The sequence below is a fragment of the Melopsittacus undulatus genome, chromosome Z (genome assembly GCF_012275295.1).
Source record: "Melopsittacus undulatus isolate bMelUnd1 chromosome Z, bMelUnd1.mat.Z, whole genome shotgun sequence".
Taxonomy (NCBI): Eukaryota; Metazoa; Chordata; class Aves; order Psittaciformes; family Psittaculidae; genus Melopsittacus; species Melopsittacus undulatus.
Window position 1 is genome coordinate 12,602,054 of NC_047557.1, and position 19,112 is coordinate 12,621,165.

Here is a 19,112-nt window from a genome sequence, read left to right on the forward strand (position 1 = left end):
TAGGACAAGAGATAACAGCCTCAAGCTGTGCCAAGGGAGGTTTAGACTGGATGTTAGGGAAAATTTCTTCACTGGAACAGGCTGCCCAGGGCAGTGGTGGACTCACTGTCCCTGGAGGTATTTAAAATATGTGAGGATGTGCTATTTAGTTACATGGTTTAGTGGTGGGCTTGGCAGTGTTGAGTAACAGTTGAACTCAATGATCTTCAAGGTCTTTTCAAACCTAACCTATTCTGCAATTCACTGATTCTTTTTCTTCGATGTAAACTAAGACTGAAATCTTCTGTACCAAAACAAGTTTGAGTAAAGTTTTGAAATTAGACTTTTTTTTAAAACTATTTATTTCTTTGAATTCTAGATTGATCACTAGTACCTGGTGGCTTGTAACACCACAAAATGTAACTGGATTGTTGATACTTTAGTTTTACAAATGCAAATGAAGCCTTAATGCCTTCAATAGAAATAAGGCAAGACTAAATGCTTTCAGTATAAGCTGGTACCAAAAAAGGAAAGACCAGATCGGTAGAGAGGAAAGCTGTACCTTTCTTCCATATTCTTTTCCGGAGTAGCCAATAAAACTTTTCTCAGAGATGTTCTGCACTTTGTCCTTAGCATCAAAACTTTTTATTTTCTTGGTGTTTCTCTAATTGCCTCTTTTTTTTTTTTTATTTCCCCTTATTGAACTGTTCAGAGTAAATGTCCAGCAGAGACCACTGACAATTCTGGAAAAACAGCTTTGCATTATGCAGGTAACTTCTTCGTCAAAAACTGGTATTATTTGTTTTGTCATGCTTCATATTCGTAGCTCTTCAGCCTGGTGGAGCATTTTAGATTTTAGTTACCTAAATACAGTGACTCCATCTGACTGTTTACAAATTTCAAGGTTGTTTTTTTAGTAAACACTGCAAATACCGAATTTCAGTTAATTACAGTTATCAAGCTTAACATGCACACTTGCAAGTGCATAGCCACTGCAATACCAAAAATTAGATTGATTTTTATTTTGGTTTTCAAAGGTTGTATCTTCTTATGCTAATTTGGGCCATGAGTATCAGTTGTATTTCTGCATACAATTTGCTGTTCATCCTTTCATTCTTTTTTTCCTTTCATGCTTGTTGTCTTTATTCTTTTTAGCTTCATGTGGTTGTCTCCAGGCAGTTCAACTTCTGTGTGAACAGAAATGTCCAATTAACATCAAAGATTTGGTACGTACCTCTTCTCCCATTGTGTCCTTCGGATACTTAAGAACTTTTAGCACCCGCCACTCCAGTCAATCTCAGGTGCAGCAGTTCAGAGCAATACTATCCGTATATTTCTTCTTGGATTTCTCTTGTGGAGGAAGTTCCTTCTGCAGTTTGCCATAGCAGAGGTGGGGTTGTCTTCCCCATCCCTCTGGGAGTCGGTGGGAAGAACAAGGGAGAGGGAGTGAGTGGCTGCATGGTTCTGAGTTACCGTCTGGGTTTAAACCATGCCAGCCTCTAAAGGTGTTTTCCAACTAAGTTATTCTGTGTATGAAATTAAGTACTTTGTGTTGTACTTAGTTAAAGTGACCATTTTTATTGTGACACTACTTAAAGTTCCAAAATCATGTCATAGCATTAAGCAAACAGTGGAAGCATTTCTATTCTACTCCTAATGCTTTGCATCCCCAGTGGTCAAGAAAGGAATTAAAGTAAACCCATCTACATTTATGATACATCAGAAAAAGGTACTGATAGCATCTTGTGTTGTACAGAAGTGAAGCTCATGACTGACCTTGAAATCTCAGGGTGATATTTGCAAGTGGATGGATTATTGTTCATAGTTTCTTTAAATGCTTTTCTAGGATGGGAACATACCTCTGCTGCTTGCAGTACAAAATGGTCATACAGAAGTCTGCAAACACCTTCTGGATCATGGAGCAGACATCAACACCAGGGATAAAAATGGAAGGTACAGCAGATTCAAATGTTAATTCTTCCCCAAGGCTGACTGTCAAATGAAGCTTTCTTCTTAAATCCTTCCCAAAGTAGTTGTTTAGTGAAAACATATGTAGTGAAATATATGTACACCAAAATAGTGAAACGTATATTCACCAAAATAGTGAAATAATGCATTCTGTACTATAGAGCATATCCTGATTGTTGAGAAAGCTTACAGAATTCTGCCTAAAGGAAAAGGTGAAACTATGTAACTGTAAAACTAATGTGCCTGTAAGATATCCCTCAGGCTACCATAGCAGTAAATCCCATTTGTAACTAATTCCTACAAGAACCTGATTCATAGCACTTACCTACACATCACTTTGTATATGCGCCAGTTTTAAATGCTGCTCTCTTCTCGTCATGACTTAGTTTCTGCAACTTAAATCCTAAAACTGTTACTTGGCACAACATCTGTGGAAGGTTCTTTTTTCCACCGTAATGCTGCCACAGCAGCGAAAGAAAAACACAGCAAAGCTATGTAGTAGAGATACCGTTGTCTTAGAAGGTGCCATTTAGAAATTTGCTGCATTAATAGACTGTGTGTGTGTGTCAGAAAACATTTTAAAAAGCAACATCCTTGTAGTGAAAAATGCTTTTTTTTTGATGGTACTGATGAAGATTTAAAAAATATGGACTATTTTATAACCAGTTGGTTAAACTGTGAAGGTAAAGCAGGATGCTGAGAAGACATGGCACTTAGACCTGATAGGAATCTTGATTATTGTATGTGACACAATGCTCATGATGTTCTTCAGCAGCGCCTGGGAGGATAAGACTGGGCCCTAACTTGTTTTTTATCAGTCCAAACTTTATTAGTGTGCTCTTTGTTTTCAGTTGTCTAAAGAAAACCCCTTTGTCGTCGGTGCTTTGAACCTGAGGTGCTGCCCACTCTGGGACCTCTGCCTTCCCCTCACTGTCTTACTGTTTAATCAACAGACAGCGTTAGGAGTTTCTGTTAATTAGATGAGGGTGTTTCTGTCATAGATAGGACAGACTTGCGTTTTTGTATATTCTCCTTTAAGAAAGTACTGTTTGTAGAAGCAAGAAAATAATATAACATGAAATACGCCATTTTACTTCTCACTTTCTTTCAGATGAGAGGGACTACTCTTGTATCTCATGTTCACAAAAATGGTTAAGTTTTTACTGAAAAAGGGAGAAGCCTTATTGGGAAAGGAAGGGGATAATCTTTGAAAATGGCATCTCAAATTTCATATCTTGTGCAGACTAAGCAAGTTATTTTGGTAATCTAAAATCATCCCTATGACTCTGGGAGTGTTAGCCAAGTTGCCAGTCAGCACTACATTTTAGCACAGTGCTGCAACAGCCGTTGCTTCTCCAGGGCTCACCCACTACAGGGAATACGTTTAATTCATCAGTCAAGTAATTGTCTTAGTATCTAGTAAATATTATCATTGTAGTAACTTTCCAGTTTCATGTCTTCACTGTGGAGTGTGTTTGTCAGTGAACTTGGCCAGCCTGTTAAGGCATGCTTTCATACTGAGAAGGGAGAGTTATGCCCAAGCAGGAAAGTAGTATTAGGTTGTGCCTGAAAGGTGTGTCTTTCTGTGTGTGTGTAATTATTCTGTACATCTTTTATAACCCCTTCAAGTAATTGAGATACAGCTTGTTAGTAAAACACTCCTGTATGCTACTCTTACTGTAGGATCTGGCACTGTCTAGCTATCCTGTGTTGGAGAGGGGATTTACTGGTGCTCCAATGGGCCTTTTTTTAAACCCTGATTAGATCAGGATTTGAGGTTTGTTCTGCTTTTTGGTTGAAATATGTTTGTCTGTTTTGTCTTAAAAGCAACATGTGAAGGGCAGCGGCAATGTAATAAATGCTTTCATGTGCCACCACTTGCAGAGCTGTAATTGGAGTGTGTCAGTGAGATTTGATAGTCTGACTTTATCCTGCAGCCATTTCTATGTGTGAGTCTTCTCTTAGCCTCAGGAACCCATTTTTAGACATGTTTGGAGACCTGTGCAAAGCATGCCAGGTCTTTGCAGAAGGTCCTGCAGGGGAGTGTGGGGAAGAACAGGGACAGGTAGGCCAGTGTTTGTAAGGAGAAACAACAGTTACACGTATGTGTCAGTACACTTTGATAAAATCTTGGGCCTTATTGCACAATAACCGACACTCTTCCTGAAAAAACAATGAGCTGCTGCTTAAAGAGGACACTCTTGACACTTATTCTGTTTCTGTTTTGTCTGTTTTATCCAGAACTGCTTTAATGATGGCTTGTGAAGCTGGTAACCTTAACATGGTGGAAGCCTTGCTTAAGAAAGGCGCAGATGTCAGTTTAGTAGATGTCTTTGGACACAATGCCCTGCATTACTCCAAGCTGTCTGAGAATACGGGGATACAGAATCTCCTGTCATCGAAGTTATCTCAGGATGTGGGTATGTAAGAGATTCAGACCTGCAGTTTGTCACTTCTTGAACTGTCTGCATATATGTTCACCAATGCAAAAATTTACTTCATAAGGTAGCTTGAAAAGTTTCAAAATACATCTTCAAAGATGATCTGAGGCTTCCCAAAACAGGAAAATGTGATCTTTGCCATAGATTGTAATATTTAGCATGGGATAAAGCACTAAGCAGGGCAGAAAAGGTGTTTTGGAGAAAGAAAAGGTAAGCTGATGTAGCAGCATTATAACGTCTTGCATACAATTTGGAATAGAGCCTTTTTTATTACGTGAAAGAGTAACACAGAGCTCATTAGCTGAGTGGTTGGAGAAGGAACTAATGCAAACAGAGGGTTTTATGGTCAAATTGATGGATCTCTGAAGTAGAAAGCTAATGTTCTAGAATGGTGCGAGACTATAGGAGCATAAGAATTGTCACAATCCTTCAAATTTTATCTTAGCATGAAACCCCAAAAAGCAGTAGCGAAACTACATGGTCCAAATGGAATTTGGAAATTAAGTGTATTTCTCAGATTTCAGACAGGAGTTCAGAAACCAAACAAAGTATTTATGATGTTCCAAGTAGAGCTGAGAGATGGGTTGGGAAATGACAAAAAGCTGTTCTTAATGCCACTTCTTTTCTGCTTCACAGATACAAAGTCACCAACAAGAGCAAAACAGGTATTTGTCCTCTTGGTTTCAGAAATGCAAAATATTGCCTTGTAATTTAAGAAAAAACAGTAATTGACTAGAAGTAGTCAGTTACTAGTAATTAGTGTTTCTAGTAGTAAGTGTGATTAGTAAGTCACTGTGCTGCCATTGACAGTTCTGTAGTATGGAAGATTTTTGTTGGTTGTTTAGTGTTTCAGAAACATCACTTTTAGATTTAGCTTTTCTCTGTAATAGCAGCCAGCACCCTCAGTAAGACAAGGAAAGGAGGTCATTGTGTATGTGCATATGCATGACAGCAAGATATACCACTTTTCTCATGTGTGATGTAGGAGTTTCGCTTTTGGGCTCCCAGTATGTTTAAACTGTAGAGAAGATGATCTAGAAAAGTTTCCTCTTTCTAAAACATGCAGTTGAAGGGTTATCCCTGGTTACATCTTACTGGAGAACCACACCTGTGAGAATTCTAGAAGATTTAGGCAATTAAATTAATTTCTTTAATTTTCTATTTAGTATCATATCTTGGAGTACAAGTAGACCTGCTGGTGGCTGGGAAGTGGATATGGGTGCATTGCATTGGTTCATTCTTTCTCTGAGTGGAGACATGGGTTTTTCAGGGAGCTCAGGCAGAAGCTGCTGGAGAGGAAAGATGGTAGCTGTTAAGAGTTGCATGACTGGACTATGTATGAATGGAAGTCTTTAAGATCACTAGTGCTAAGCCTATTATCAGCTGCTGCTTTTTCACTAAATCTTGTTTGTTTTCACTGAAGCATGGATTACAAGGGCGCAGGTTCTTATTGTCAGGCATGTTTAATATCTTTGTTTTAATAGACATATGGTCTTTAGATAGAAAAAAAAATGAGGCATTGCATGAGCTGCAAGAGTTTATATTAATGTGGGATTTTTTTTACTTTTTATTTTACAAACAAAACAACTTGCTGGGACTTTACTAACCAAACTAACAAACCTACCTTTTCTGGCTGGTGAAACCTTCAGCATGATCAAGGCTCTAAATTAAGTTCAGAAAGAAGTGGAACTCCAAAAAAAACGCAAAGCCCCACCTCCTCCTATCAGTCCTATTCAGGTAAAGAAAAGACCAATTTTGAGATGCTTTTAAGGGATGAAAAGGGTTTTGAACATGGTGTGAATGGTGTGGGCTGGATTTGCTCTGTCACTGTTATTTTATGTGTTTGTCTTGCCAAGAGTTCTTTTCCTGAAATTAGGATGACACCATGAAAACCCATGACACATGTTGATTAGGTTAACTAAGTAAAATTGCTTGAAATGCGGCATGGTCTAAGATACAACTGTACGAATTTTACTGTACAATTGTTTCTTCCATCTAAAGTATAAAAAATGCATAAAATATGTAGTATAAAATATGCAGTTTAATAGTTAGGTTTAATATACCTGTATAGCAGCTACACCGTATATGTAATACTGACTCATGAAAGCACTGAAAAATCTGATCTGCTTTTTGAAACTGACTTTGGTTAGTGCAGGGAAAAGTGCTCTTTAATATGGGTGTATGTATTGGGCACGTTACAGAGGTAGTTACATGTACATGTATGTATACATATTTATTTATATAAAATATTTTGCAGCTTAGTGATTTGTCCTCTCCACACTCATCCACATCAACTCCCATGACTGGAAAAGGGCAGGCTTTCTTTGCTGATCAAGTGTGCAAGGTATCAGTTTTCTGTTCTTATGAAGCTTAGGGAAAGAAAGTAATGTATCCATTTTGCTTAATGACCAGTTTTGCTGTACAGTCTCATGTGAATTAATTAGCTGAGTTTTAGGAACAAAAATGGGTCCAAAACTACTTCAATGTCATTTATAAAGCAAGTGAGGGTTACTTTAATGTTTACTGAATGGGTTAGGAATATGGCTATGAAAATAAGTAGTAATGCTGTGAGAGCTCATTAGGTAATATCCACGAAGTGCATGGCATTGTGCACTGCAAAAAGTAGAGATCCTTCTTCCAGAAGATATTAGGGAACTGGTTGGTTGTGATCTCCATCTTATGGTAGTGAAGTGCTTGTTTTCTTTTAATTCATGACAATATACTGTTATTATTTATCACAGTGGCTGCATCTTTCCAAACTATGAGATAGTTACCCATATTTCATTAATATTTAATGAGAATTGGGCAATGGAACTTGAATGGATTTAGCAGATCTTGAAATATTGGCCGCCTGCTACAGTTAAGAGAAATACACTTTGGCAGTCTTTATCCATCAAGTTCTATACTGTTTATACTTCTCTTTGGTGAACTGTCCAACTTTACATCTGCTTTTTGTGAAAGCATTTTCTTTTGGTGTCTCAACAGGAAGAATTCAGCTCCTTGAATCGAGATAATAAAGACAGACTGAGTGACAGCACAACAGGTATACAGTAGCACTTCATTCTTATTTTTATATTTGGTAAGGTGTTTTAGATGGTGTGAAATGTTGCAATCTGGTCATAATTCCCCCATGTCCTTCCACTTAGAAGCAGAAACAAAAGAAGTACTTAGGAGTAATGTTTTGTAATTTCACTGCCAGATGCCCACCAAACCTCCTGCTTCTGTTGGGTGATCTAACACATTTTTGGGGAGAGTTTCTAGGAACAGTTTGCTTGCTCAGTTTGCTACACTCAGTCATCATGGGACCACACTGTTCAATTTGAAAGGTTAGAATAACTAGCTGGTATTCCAGCTTTTTTAAAGTTCTTTAATCTTTTGTTTTTATTCTCCAAAGGTGCTGATAGTTTACTGGATGTGAGTTCTGAAGCTGACCAGCAAGATCTACTTCTGTTGATGCAAGCAAAAATTGCTTCTTTGACATTGCACAATAAGGAGCTGCAGGACAAATTACAGGTGGCTTATTTTTGTGCTGTTCTAGTGCTCTCTTTAATCTGCTAACAGAACAAAGAGCTGCTTACCATTTTTAAAGAGATGTACTGTGAAGATAATTTAACGAGCTTGTTGATGGTAAGATCGTGGAAACACTCTGCCCCGAGGGATTAAGTCAGTGTTTTGATCATCTCACTTTTCCCATAAATTACTGAATAACTTTGTTTATTATGATAACCACATTCTAAAAGATGTTGTTAACAGTTGTGTTAGCAGAGTTTTAATTTGCATAGCTTTGATTATTAGCTTATGGAGATCAGCCCAGACTTTCAGAGGGGCTTGGCACTTGCTGCCTTCTCTAGCTGTAGATGACTAAATGGGAGCAGCTGGGCTTTGAATTTTTCTAAAACTTTCTTCCATGGCGCTTTAATTGTCTGTCTCTGGAGGATGTGGCAACATTTCCTTGCTTACTCTGTTCTAAAAAATATAATCATGTACTTGCTTTCAGTGTGCCATTGTTTGGGTTTCTTTTTTACATAGGAAAGAACACCTAAAGAAGTGGATTCAGCTGTAGAATCTTATCATCCAACCCAAACAGAGTTCAAACAAACAGCAGTTAGACAAAATGAGTTCTCAGTTCAGGAGCTTAAGTCTTCGTTAAATGCCACCCAAACTCAAGAAAAGTTGACAAGCCCCAGTGAGGTAAAAACTAAGTACCTCCAGGAAGACTTAAAGGATGTGCAGAGGAAATTAGAAAATTCTGAAGACAAAAGAAAGCAGATTGAAGCTCAGGTCCCATCTAGAGTCCCAGAAACAGCTCATTTAAATAGCACAAACATTTCAGAAAATGGTTCTGATCTTAACCTGAAGTTCCAAGGAACTCAGAACAGGTATGAGGAAGCTGTGAAAGAGGGTTTGAATGTACAAAGGCAAATGAAGCTGGGTCTTGTTTCCTTTGAAAGTGAAGAAACCAGTTCTGATACAAGTAGGTTAAAGGTTACATATGAAGAAGTTGAAATGCTTAAGCAAGAATTGAAGAGAGCGTTGGAGGAAGGTGAAAGACAAAAAGAGAAAGTGAGAGAGCTACAGAAAAAGTTTGAAGAAAGAGAGCAGAATGTGGGAAACAAATTGTCTGTGGAAGAGTGTGAGGAAATGAAGATGTCTTATTGTTCAGTTATTGATAACATTAATCAGGAGAAAGCATTGTTGATTGAGAGGTACAAAGAAGGGCAAGAGGAAATTAAAAGGCTACAGGACAAGCTGAAAAATCAGACACAGTTGGAATCTAGTGCTGAAGCTGGAGAAATGAAGGATGTGAGGCACAAAATGATAGATGAACTCAATAGACAACTTAGTGAATTATCTCAGTTGTACAAAGAAGCACAAACAGAGCTTGAAGGCTATAGGAAGAGAAAAACTCCTGATGATATAGCTTTGGACTACATTCCTAGAGAAGAACATGAGAAACTGATGCAAGTAACAAGTTCTCTGAAATACAAAGCAGAGAATGAATTATCAGAAATGAAATCCCAGTACACCAAAGCATTAGATGAAGCAGAAGAACTAAAGCAACTGTTAGATGCTCAGAAACAAAACTCTTTGCCCATTACTGAACACCAGCAGGTGATGAATGCACTCGGAAACACTCTGAAGGAAATGGAGGAAGAAATAAATGAGCTCAAAGGGCTGCTTACCAGCAAGGAAAGTGAAGTAAGAAACTTACAGAAGGAATTACTAGAAGAAAAGGCTGCAATTAATGAAGTGATGGTACCCAAGGCTACATATGAAAAGCTGCAGTCGTCACTAGAGCGTGAAGTTAATGTTTTGTCATCCAAACTGAAGGATGTAATCCATGAGAAGGAAAAAGTGTACTTAGATGCCATGCAACTGAGAAATGAAGTTTCCCACCTGAAAGAAGAGAAAGAAGGTATGCATACTCTGCTTGAAGCAAAAGATCGGGAGGTGGCTGATCTACAGCAAAGGTACCATCAAGCTCAAGAAGATCTTCTTCAAATGAAAAGATGTTCTGAAAGCTCATCAAAACTAGAAGAGGATAAAGATAAAAAGGTTAGTGATTCACTGAGCTGCGGGTAGTTACTTGAGTTCAGACTTCAGAACTTGTTGGATCGTGCATGGGTGACCTAATAGACTATGCTCTGTCAAAAGTCATAGAGTGGAGTAACTTTTGAGTGCATTTGCTATCTAAAAATCCAGATGTCAAAGTCAAAGATGTTTTCAATGTTTGACTCTACAGTTGGCTTCTCTCCCCTGTGTAGATATGCGTGGTATTTCAGTTTATCTATCTGAAGTTCTGCTTAGGTTGGGTTCACAATACTGAGGCAGCTGAAGTCAAAGAAGTGGCACAAGAATACAAATAGTGAGACAAGAAGACAAAAGATCAGAAAGGAACAGAAATTCACTATTCTGATTCTACTAAATCATCTCAACCTTAGCATGACTTTACTATTTTATTTCTGCAGCTACCATATCTCTTACTGCACATTTCTTTATAAAAAGCTATCTTATGTTCAGCAGCAGTATTTGAAAATGTGGTAAGTGCAGTCCATGTTTGAAAATATTGCTGGCTTTCAGAGCAAGAGATGCATTTTCATAGAATCACAGAATGGTTTGTGTTAGAAAGGACCTTAAGATCATCTAGTTCCAACTTCACTGCCATCAGCACAGACACCTTGCATTATACCATGTCACCCAAGCCGTGTCCAACCTGACCTTGAAACCTGCCAGGGATGGAGCATTTACCACTTCTTTGGGCAACGCATTAAAGTGCCTCACCATCCTAACAGTAAAGAACTTCCTCCTTATATCTAACCTGAACTTCCCCCGTTCAAGTTTTAACCCATTACCCCTTGTCCTATCACTACAGTCCCTGATGAAGAGTCCCTCATCAGCATCCTTACATACCCTCTTCAGATACTGGAAGGCTGCTATGAGGTCTCCACGCAGCCTTCTCTTCTCCAGGCTGAACAGCCCCAACTTTCTCAGCCTGTCTGGGCTAGGAGGTGGGTTAGAGAAGCACTGTAACCTTTTGCTTACATGATGTTTCTGTCCATCAAGTTTACTTACATCCTGGTTTTCCCCACATCTTAAATGTGAGTCACAAATAACCCCAAGATGAGACCCACAAGAATATACAGTATGCCTTGCAGCTTGTCATGAAAAGCTATTTTTTGTCTCCTTAGATCAATGAAATGTCCAAGGAAATTACCAAATTGAAAGAAGCATTGAACAGCCTTTCTCAGCTTTCCTACTCAACCAGTACCCCCAAAAGACAAAGCCAGCAGCTGGAGGCATTGCAACAACAAGTGAAGCAGTTGCAAAACCAACTGGCGGTAAGTGTAATAATTTTGTAAGCCCACCGTTATTCCCAGTTCTCTGAAGATACATGTGCCATTCTTCACCCTGCCTCATTTAAAATGAGAGCACAAGGAAAGGGATTTTCATCCAGGAATACTGTAATTCCTCTGTTTGTCTGATACATTTAGGAATCTGCAAATCAGAAATTGCTCTTCAGATATAGTCTTAACTGAAAGTGTTTTCCCCAGTACACCCCCTCAGATCAATAGTGAGGCCAAGTTTGTGTACTTGTGGAATGTAGTGACCAGACCTGTTGCTGGGACCCTGATTTGTGAAAAATATGTCTGATGTGCAGTAGATCTGTGCATTTTATCAAAAACTTTCATCAGCTGAAGTCTTTGATTTTTGAACTAGAGTAAGTTTGACTTTCTGGAAGAAAGTAGTCACTGAAGGCATGAAGCTTCGAATCAAGCAAATCTACCTTCTTATAGGGAAGCAGAGTTTATTATCTGAAATTCTGAACTGCTTAAAGATTTGTCTTTAATTGTATTTGGTTTTGCATCAAAGGTCCAGTCTTCTAAGGTGAGTTAAGTCATAATTGCTATTGAGAGCAAAACAAAAGCTTGGGAGAGCTTGCCTCTCCCAGGGAGCACTTAAGTTCACTGCTGAGGTTAAAAAGAAAGTAGTACTCACCAGAGGCCTTTGATAAGATCTCTGAAGTGGCTCTGAAAGGAGAATTCGCAGCCTGACATGCTACATGGCTCACCTGGTGTCAGCTTTCATACCTTCCCCAGCAGACAGAAAGAAAAGGCAATATGCGTATGGGCCAGAAAAATTCCGTTACAGTGAGGAGGCATAAGCAAGCAGACAGTTAAGTAGTGCACCTTGTCAGTGTAAAGGCCTACACTGTTTCTTATCTCAGTCCACCAAGTCCAGAAGACCCCTTAATCTACCACTGCTTAAGGACCAGCAAAGTAGTATAAGATGCAAAGATACGCAACATGTCAGGACAGTGATCAGGATTTAACACCAGACAGAAGCATTCCTCATGTAGGCTAGCTTTCCTAGGAGTTTCACGTTTATTTGGAAAGTTGGCTTCTGGGATCTGGCAATCTCTGGTCATGGAAAAGAAGATGGGTTATCCTTGTTTGATTGTAGAGTAATTAACTGAGGATTTCATGGGTTAAGGCCTCTGTAAGCACTTCCTTTTCCCTGGGAAGGCATTAGCTGACAGATGGGTCGTTGACTGCAGGGAAGAGCTTAGTTGCAGTTGGAGATTGATTTGTCAGAATTTTGTTGGTTCTCCTCAATTGTGGTTGCTGATAAACTCAGGAATATCTGCTCCTTCCACATGTTTGCAGCTCAGTGCTTCTTAACAACTGACGACATCTCACCTGCTTTCCTACTGGGATGGGTAAAATTAGTGTTTCTGTGGGCCACACTTTGATGCAAATTATGTTTTGGGTGGCTAGTGGTACAGTACTTCTGAGCTGGTTTTCATGCATGCATAAGACTATGGTTTGTAGTGCCTCAGAGCTGTCTAAATTTAATTGTGAAGTTCTGAATTCAACAGTTGTGAATGTTCTGTGACTTCCTGCTATTTTATAGGAAACAAAGAAACAACATCAGGAAATTGTCTCAGTTTACAGGATGCATCTTCTCTATGCTGTGCAGGTATGGATGCATATTGTCAGTTACACAGTGTTGGTATTTTAATGAAAGATGTTTCTTCTGCATATCTAGTAAAGGCCTTGCATGTTTTATTAAAGACATCCTACCAAAAGGTGTGACTGTTTTAAGCACAAATTTAACACTGATTCCTTTTGAGAAATTGATCTAATTAATTTACAGACCTCAAAAATAGTTTGTAAATCTTCTTAATGAATAGAGAGATACTTAATTCTTCTTTTTCCCCTTGTCTAGGGTCAAATGGATGAAGATGTCCAGAAAGTGCTGAAACAAATTTTGTCGATGTGTAAAAGTCAATCACAGAAAAAGTAAACAAAAAAAGCCCTAGGAAAACTCCCATTGTTTATTAATCCTGTTATGGGTGTTTATCTAGATTTGCCTTAACATAAGATTTTAAATTGGCAATTTGCTGCTTTTGTGTTATTGTGCTGTTTCTGAGGGGGATTTTTTGTCTGTCTCTACCACTTCCCTTGTGTGTTCATGTGTGCAGTAACTAAGCACATGCCTGCTTTTCATATCCAAAATACAAGTATGTGCTTCAGACTTTTTACTTGGGCCACTCTATGTCATGTTTACCCTGAAAGTACTTTCTAGCTTCCTCCAGTAGAGGAAGATTAGTCTCGAGGAAAGCACTCGTGCTGCCTGAGTAAAGGTGAAATTCTCTATAAGGTCTTCTGTACTGTTTATAAGCTGCATCTTATTATTGGGGATTAACTTGGTTGTTTGATGTTGTAGCACTCGGATTCCTGACTTTTTGCCATATGCAGTCTTTGGCAGACCAGAAATGAGGTATTTATGCTACGCCAGAACATCAAACAGCTATACTTCTTAGTGTAATATTATTTAAGATTAACACACCATAAGGCAGGTGTCCCAACCCATCCAATGCACTACGTACACAGAAATTAATCCGTGCTTCATAGTTTCCTTGAACTGCCTGGTAGTGGAGTGAAACTATTTCAAAAAGGAAAAATCATTAGTATAAGAAAGTTCTGTACAAAAGCAGTACAGAAACACCTGTATAAACAACCCTTTATGATAGGTTTAGCTATCTATGCAAGTGTTGGCCATGAAGCTCAGGAACAAAACCAGAACATACACTTTAGACAAGGGATTTTAATGAACACAGGATGTTTACAGTGAATGTCAATGCCTCATACTTCCTAACCTCACTTTTGTAAAGATCTTCTCTTCAGTATATTTTTATTGGCCCTATAATGATTTTTTTTTGTAACTAAACCGTTTTTTCTACATAATGTTTGCATTAAGCTTATTAACAAATATTTTTAGGTAATCGTGTTGTAGAGTTTCTTCTTATATCCCCAAGTATTCACTAATACTGAAGCATAGTGGGGTGTTTTCAGTTTGTAAAAGATCTGTATGGAATAATAGACCTATGTGTGTGGTCCAGAGCAGTGAAGTGTCAAATGCAGTTCAGCCTCCTGTTTGAAAAGGTGTAGAAATGATAGGTATAGAACAGCAAAAGGTGTCAAAAATTTCCGCATGTTGTTTCTAGAGGCCAGGGGCACCATTAAGGCCTTTATCAGCACTTTTGAATTTCATGTCAAATAAAAATGCCTGATGTGGTATAATATGAAACCATGGAAAAGTGTTCCTAAGCACACACTGCACTTGAGGGTACAACCATTCTAACTCGCTTGCAGCTTCAGTATGGTATTTTTATTATTCCTCTTAGTGGATGTGTCTCTAATAGAGAAATCTTCCAGAGCTATATAATCAGTGAAGTTTATATAGAGTTGTAATATGACAAAGAGTCAGCAGTGCCTCAGGCTGGCTGTACTCATAGTGCACTTATACCAGATAATTCCTAACCCTGGCAAAACTAAAATGGATTTTTAAAAGCAAAAATTAAAATCACACCTTTGCATCAGTTAGACCTTGGTGTTACTTTCCTTGGGTGGTTTAACTCATGCCTGCTAATATTTAACAGTATTTTGTAGTTAAATGGTTTTGAAAATGCTCCAAAGAAATGTGAAAAGAATTTTGCTGCAGCACTTCAGAATGAACAACAAGATTTCATGCATGCTAACGCTGCAAAGTATAAAACTTGATGAACCATTTTGTAGGTTGGCTGATGGATTTAGTCTTCTACTTTGTTTTGGTTTGTATATTTATTACAATTATCTTTGTGGAATATTGAAAATTATATACTACAGCATAGCAAGTTTCTTTATATGTAATTTGCAAAAAGTTTCCTTATGCAGCAAATAAACTATTTCCATTTTTTTCATCTTCTTTTTGTGTGTTCATTTACTTTTTGTATTGAGAAAAATCTCACTACACTGTTATAGCACAAATATGTTCTGTATCTCGTGTTTAGGTAACTGTTGGATGAAACATGGTTTTCTCCTTGAAACTGCGACTTATTAATGGCTTCCTTTTTCTGTCCTTAGAATAGAATCCATCCCAAACCCTGTGCAACCAGTTTTGCACATTCTGCCTTCTGTCTGATTGGTAAGTTCAGAACCATTTCTCATGTGAACATCCTGCTAGAGGTAACACAGGTTTTCCGTTTGCCACTGAGTGCATTCCAGCAAAGAGGAGTAGCATGGTCTTTCAAAGCTGCCTTTCTCTATCAGTTAGCACTTCACACAGAGCTACAGTGAAAGTATGCATATGTGTAATGCATGTGGATAAATGGATATGTTTACTTCTCTTTAAACTTAGCAGTCAGCCCTGTTGCCTTTTGTCATCTCTCCCGAGTTATATTTAAGAAACTGTTTCTTCAGTAACCTCTTTATTAATAATATCATCCTGTCTGAAAGGCAGAACACACAAATGGCAGGAGCTGCACCTTGCTTTGTTACATCCTGGACTCAGGTGGCTCTTCAGCCTCTTGCAAGCTACTCAGCATTGGGTTTCCTCTGAAGAAAGCTGTTGACAAACTGGTATGCAGAATCTGTTCATGGTGAAATCACCTAGCAGGAAAGATCATAGCTGCTTTGATGGCTTTTGTGGCATTATAAGCAATGGGCCTGCTGCCTACTATCTCCTATGTGAATTGCTGTTTGTTTTCCATGCGGATGCCTATGATCCTGCTCTGTTGCATAACAGACTTTGGATTTTTAGGGGAAGACCTGTAACAGTCCTGCATTTTACTTCCAAAGCTGGTCATTGCCACATTCGGGAAGAAGTGCTTCCTAAGCATGATCTTGTTCTTTTCCTCAACAAAGTGTACACATGCTCCCACTGTATCTTGGGGCTATTTCCTGCTCACAGGTTCCTTACGCAGCAAAAGAAAAGTGGTGATTGGTCCCCCTGTACCTGATTTGGGTATGTTTTGTGTCCTGTTCATGGAGAATATCAGTGTCATTCCCCTGAGGCTGACTTTTCAGAGGAACAGGAGATTGAGGGTAAAAGAAACAGTGGCCAGATGGTTTATTTGGGTAACTCACAGGTAGGGGCACAAGGGGAGAAGCCAGTGTTACCTCTTGCTGGCTGAGCATGTGGCTCAGTGGTGGCAGAAGGGCCTGCTGGCTTCCCTTCCAGTGCTCCTCAGGCCAACTAAATGACAATGTGCTACGTGTCAGCACAAGACAGAAAAAGCCACAGGAAGGTCACATTGCTGTGTGCTGCAGTAAAGCAAAACACAATGCCCTAGGAGGAGCAACCAGGAGCAGGATGGAGGAAATGCTGGCTGGAATCTTGTCAGATGCTGCATTGCTATGTGGAGCTGTGATTTAGTTTTAAAGCCCACTTCATGGTGTGTGTTTTCCTGAGCGCTGGCTGGGAGAAGGAGGGAGGTGGGGTGTGATTTCACTGCTATGAATATTTCAGAGCTAAATAAATTACCATTGCTATTGTGTTTAGACTATAAGAGCTGCTTTCTGGGAGCCTTTGGGAATGTGGGGTACCAGCCTGGAGAGTGCAGGAAAGAGGAGGATAAGCAGAGGCTAAAGGACCAAGTGGGCCACAGGAGGAGAGTGACGCAGCAGGGGTGAGTTTTTTGCCCATCGGACCTGCCCCCAAGAGATGCCTTGATGGGCTTGCATTGGTCCGACCAAGACAAGTGGTTGAACATGCTCGTTGCAGTGGGTTGGACTAGATGACCTTGGAAGATCCCTTCATAACCCAACCTATTCTAGGATTCCATGAATGTATCCTGGGGCTTTCTTCATGCTGATGCCTGCCATCATTGAAGCAAAAGACAGATACAAAAGGCTGGAGCAATCTGCCCTTAAACGTGACAGGGACCCATGTGCTGCAGGAAGGAATGGCTGTCTCAGGCAGTGTGGCCAGGCTTTTCAGCATGTGAAAGGTCCTGGAGCTGGAGGAGAAGCAACCTATCCTGGCTCTGGCTGTCTGTGGAGCGGGGGCCCTGCTGCTATGGAAGGTCTTCTGGACCCAGACCACAAAGCAGTGGCACAGTCATGGTGCTGCACATGGGATAAACTCATGGAAAAGCTCCTGGAGGAGGTGGGTGCAGTGCAGCAGACATGGTGTAACCCAGCACATGTCCTGCAGGCACAGGCATAACTCACCAAGTTTCTTCAACTGAACAGGAATGGGGTGGAGGCTCTTAGGACAGACCAGTGGTTTGAGTCCGCTGTTCACTGTGGTTTTGGTCTGCCACAGGGAGCACTAAAAGTGTCATGATACAGTTCAAGAGTTTGAGTACCTGGAAACCTTCATCTAAAGCAGCACTGGTTCTGCAAACATGGGTCACTAAAGGTGCTCATGGGTACAAGCCAACTGTCAGCAAAACATTTCATAGAAGTTTCCAAATGCTTTTCTTCATCCCTGCCTCTTCCTCCTCTTCTGTTTGGGTCCTGCACTGATCCTTTTGAAAATAATGGAGATACTCAGTACAGACTATCACCATACTTTATTCTGGTTTTATGTCCATGTTCTACTCAGGGCAGTAACAAATTGATTCTCCTCATGTTAAGAGTCATTTCCATAAACCCTCTGGATTAGAATGATATACAGTGGTGAACTGCAGCTTAAGTGAAATAAAATCTGTGATTTAATAAGTTCCTACTTATTTGAGGAAGCCTGAGATACAATTTTTGTAGGTACAGAATAGTCCTACCTTTCTGCTGGCCAGAAAGCCATGTGCATTGTGTTCCCCAGGTTACAACAATGCATGACAAAGTATGTGTCAGGAGACAAGATATTCTCCATCTCCTTGGACCCCGTGAAGGGATCCTCAAGTGGTGTGTCACCAACATCAGGCTCCTCAATGGTTGTGTCTGCCCCTTTGTACAAGCAGCTGGGTTTTTGTCCTCTCAGTCCTGCAGATGCCAGACCCCAGTCCCACTAGGGGCTTCAGGAGTTTTGTGACACATCTTTTCTGAGGCATTTTATGGCAACACATCTGTCACTATTTATGAACCTTTGGCTGCCCTGACACAGACTCCTACTTGATGAGTTTAATGCAGGTATTTACACAATCATCTTTTCAGTCTATTATTGTAAAAGCCTGCTTGTGTGCTGATCTGTCCAAATTCATAGCATTTGCCTTCCCTGTACATTTTCCAACAGCTTGAAATGCTCAGACAGTTGGTAATGGGGCCTCCTACCAGCAGCTGGAGTTTGGAAACAAACAGGCACATCTCATTGACATCATCCCTGCAAGGAGCCCATCTCCTGCCTGTGGCCCCCACCATCACAGTGTGTGTTCTTAACCCTGCCTGGAGTGAAGCTGCAGCTGGTACCTTGCACTCTGCAGCTCTCAGGAGGCAAGCATCAGTGCAGCAGAACTCACACATGCTCCTATGGGAAACTCTCTCTTTGGTGTGGTCACTCTTCCTTTTGTGATTAGCCAAAACTCTCCCTGGTAATGGTTCGGGTTGGACCCACCACACTCTTCTTGCATCCCTTGTCCTAAACCAACAGTCCTGCACCCAGCTGCACACAGGGAAGCCCTGCCCTAAAATGCCTGGATGAATTTCCTTCTCTGTAAGCACTTTACAAGCCATCAGGAGGCACCTCCAAGGAAGAGGCTGGGGAGCAAGGAAGGAGCTGGATTTAGCTGCATTTTCCAGACAAATAAGAAAATATCCCTGAGCTAAACACGGCATTCCTTCTGGTCTGGGCCTCCCCTGCAGCTGGGAAACAGTAACAGTATGGGGAGCGAAGACACAATGCACAAAGGTCTGTACTGCCTCATTCCTAGAAATGGCTCCTCTGGGCCCTTGCTGTCCGCAACATTCAGCAGCTGGGTAAGAGCACAGCTGGCCAGATGTTGCAAGGTCAGGTGCAGATGTG

At 40.1% G+C, this 19,112-nt stretch overlaps 1 protein-coding gene across 1 annotated transcript in view; it reads left to right on the forward strand.

The window, feature by feature from the left end:
- The window catches only part of RAI14 (retinoic acid induced 14), a 65,830-nt gene extending 50,698 nt beyond the window's left edge, over window positions 1–15,132 (forward strand). Inside the window, 14 exon segments of the mRNA XM_031051510.2 lie at window positions 692–749; window positions 1,135–1,205; window positions 1,826–1,932; window positions 4,189–4,367; window positions 5,025–5,053; window positions 6,038–6,082; window positions 6,084–6,125; window positions 6,646–6,732; window positions 7,374–7,431; window positions 7,783–7,901; window positions 8,418–9,944; window positions 11,078–11,227; window positions 12,801–12,866; window positions 13,116–15,132. Of these exon segments, the coding sequence (XP_030907370.1) occupies window positions 692–749; window positions 1,135–1,205; window positions 1,826–1,932; window positions 4,189–4,367; window positions 5,025–5,053; window positions 6,038–6,082; window positions 6,084–6,125; window positions 6,646–6,732; window positions 7,374–7,431; window positions 7,783–7,901; window positions 8,418–9,944; window positions 11,078–11,227; window positions 12,801–12,866; window positions 13,116–13,193 (2,616 nt within the window). The 3' untranslated portion in view covers window positions 13,194–15,132.
- Window positions 15,133–19,112: the final 3,980 nt, after the last annotated feature.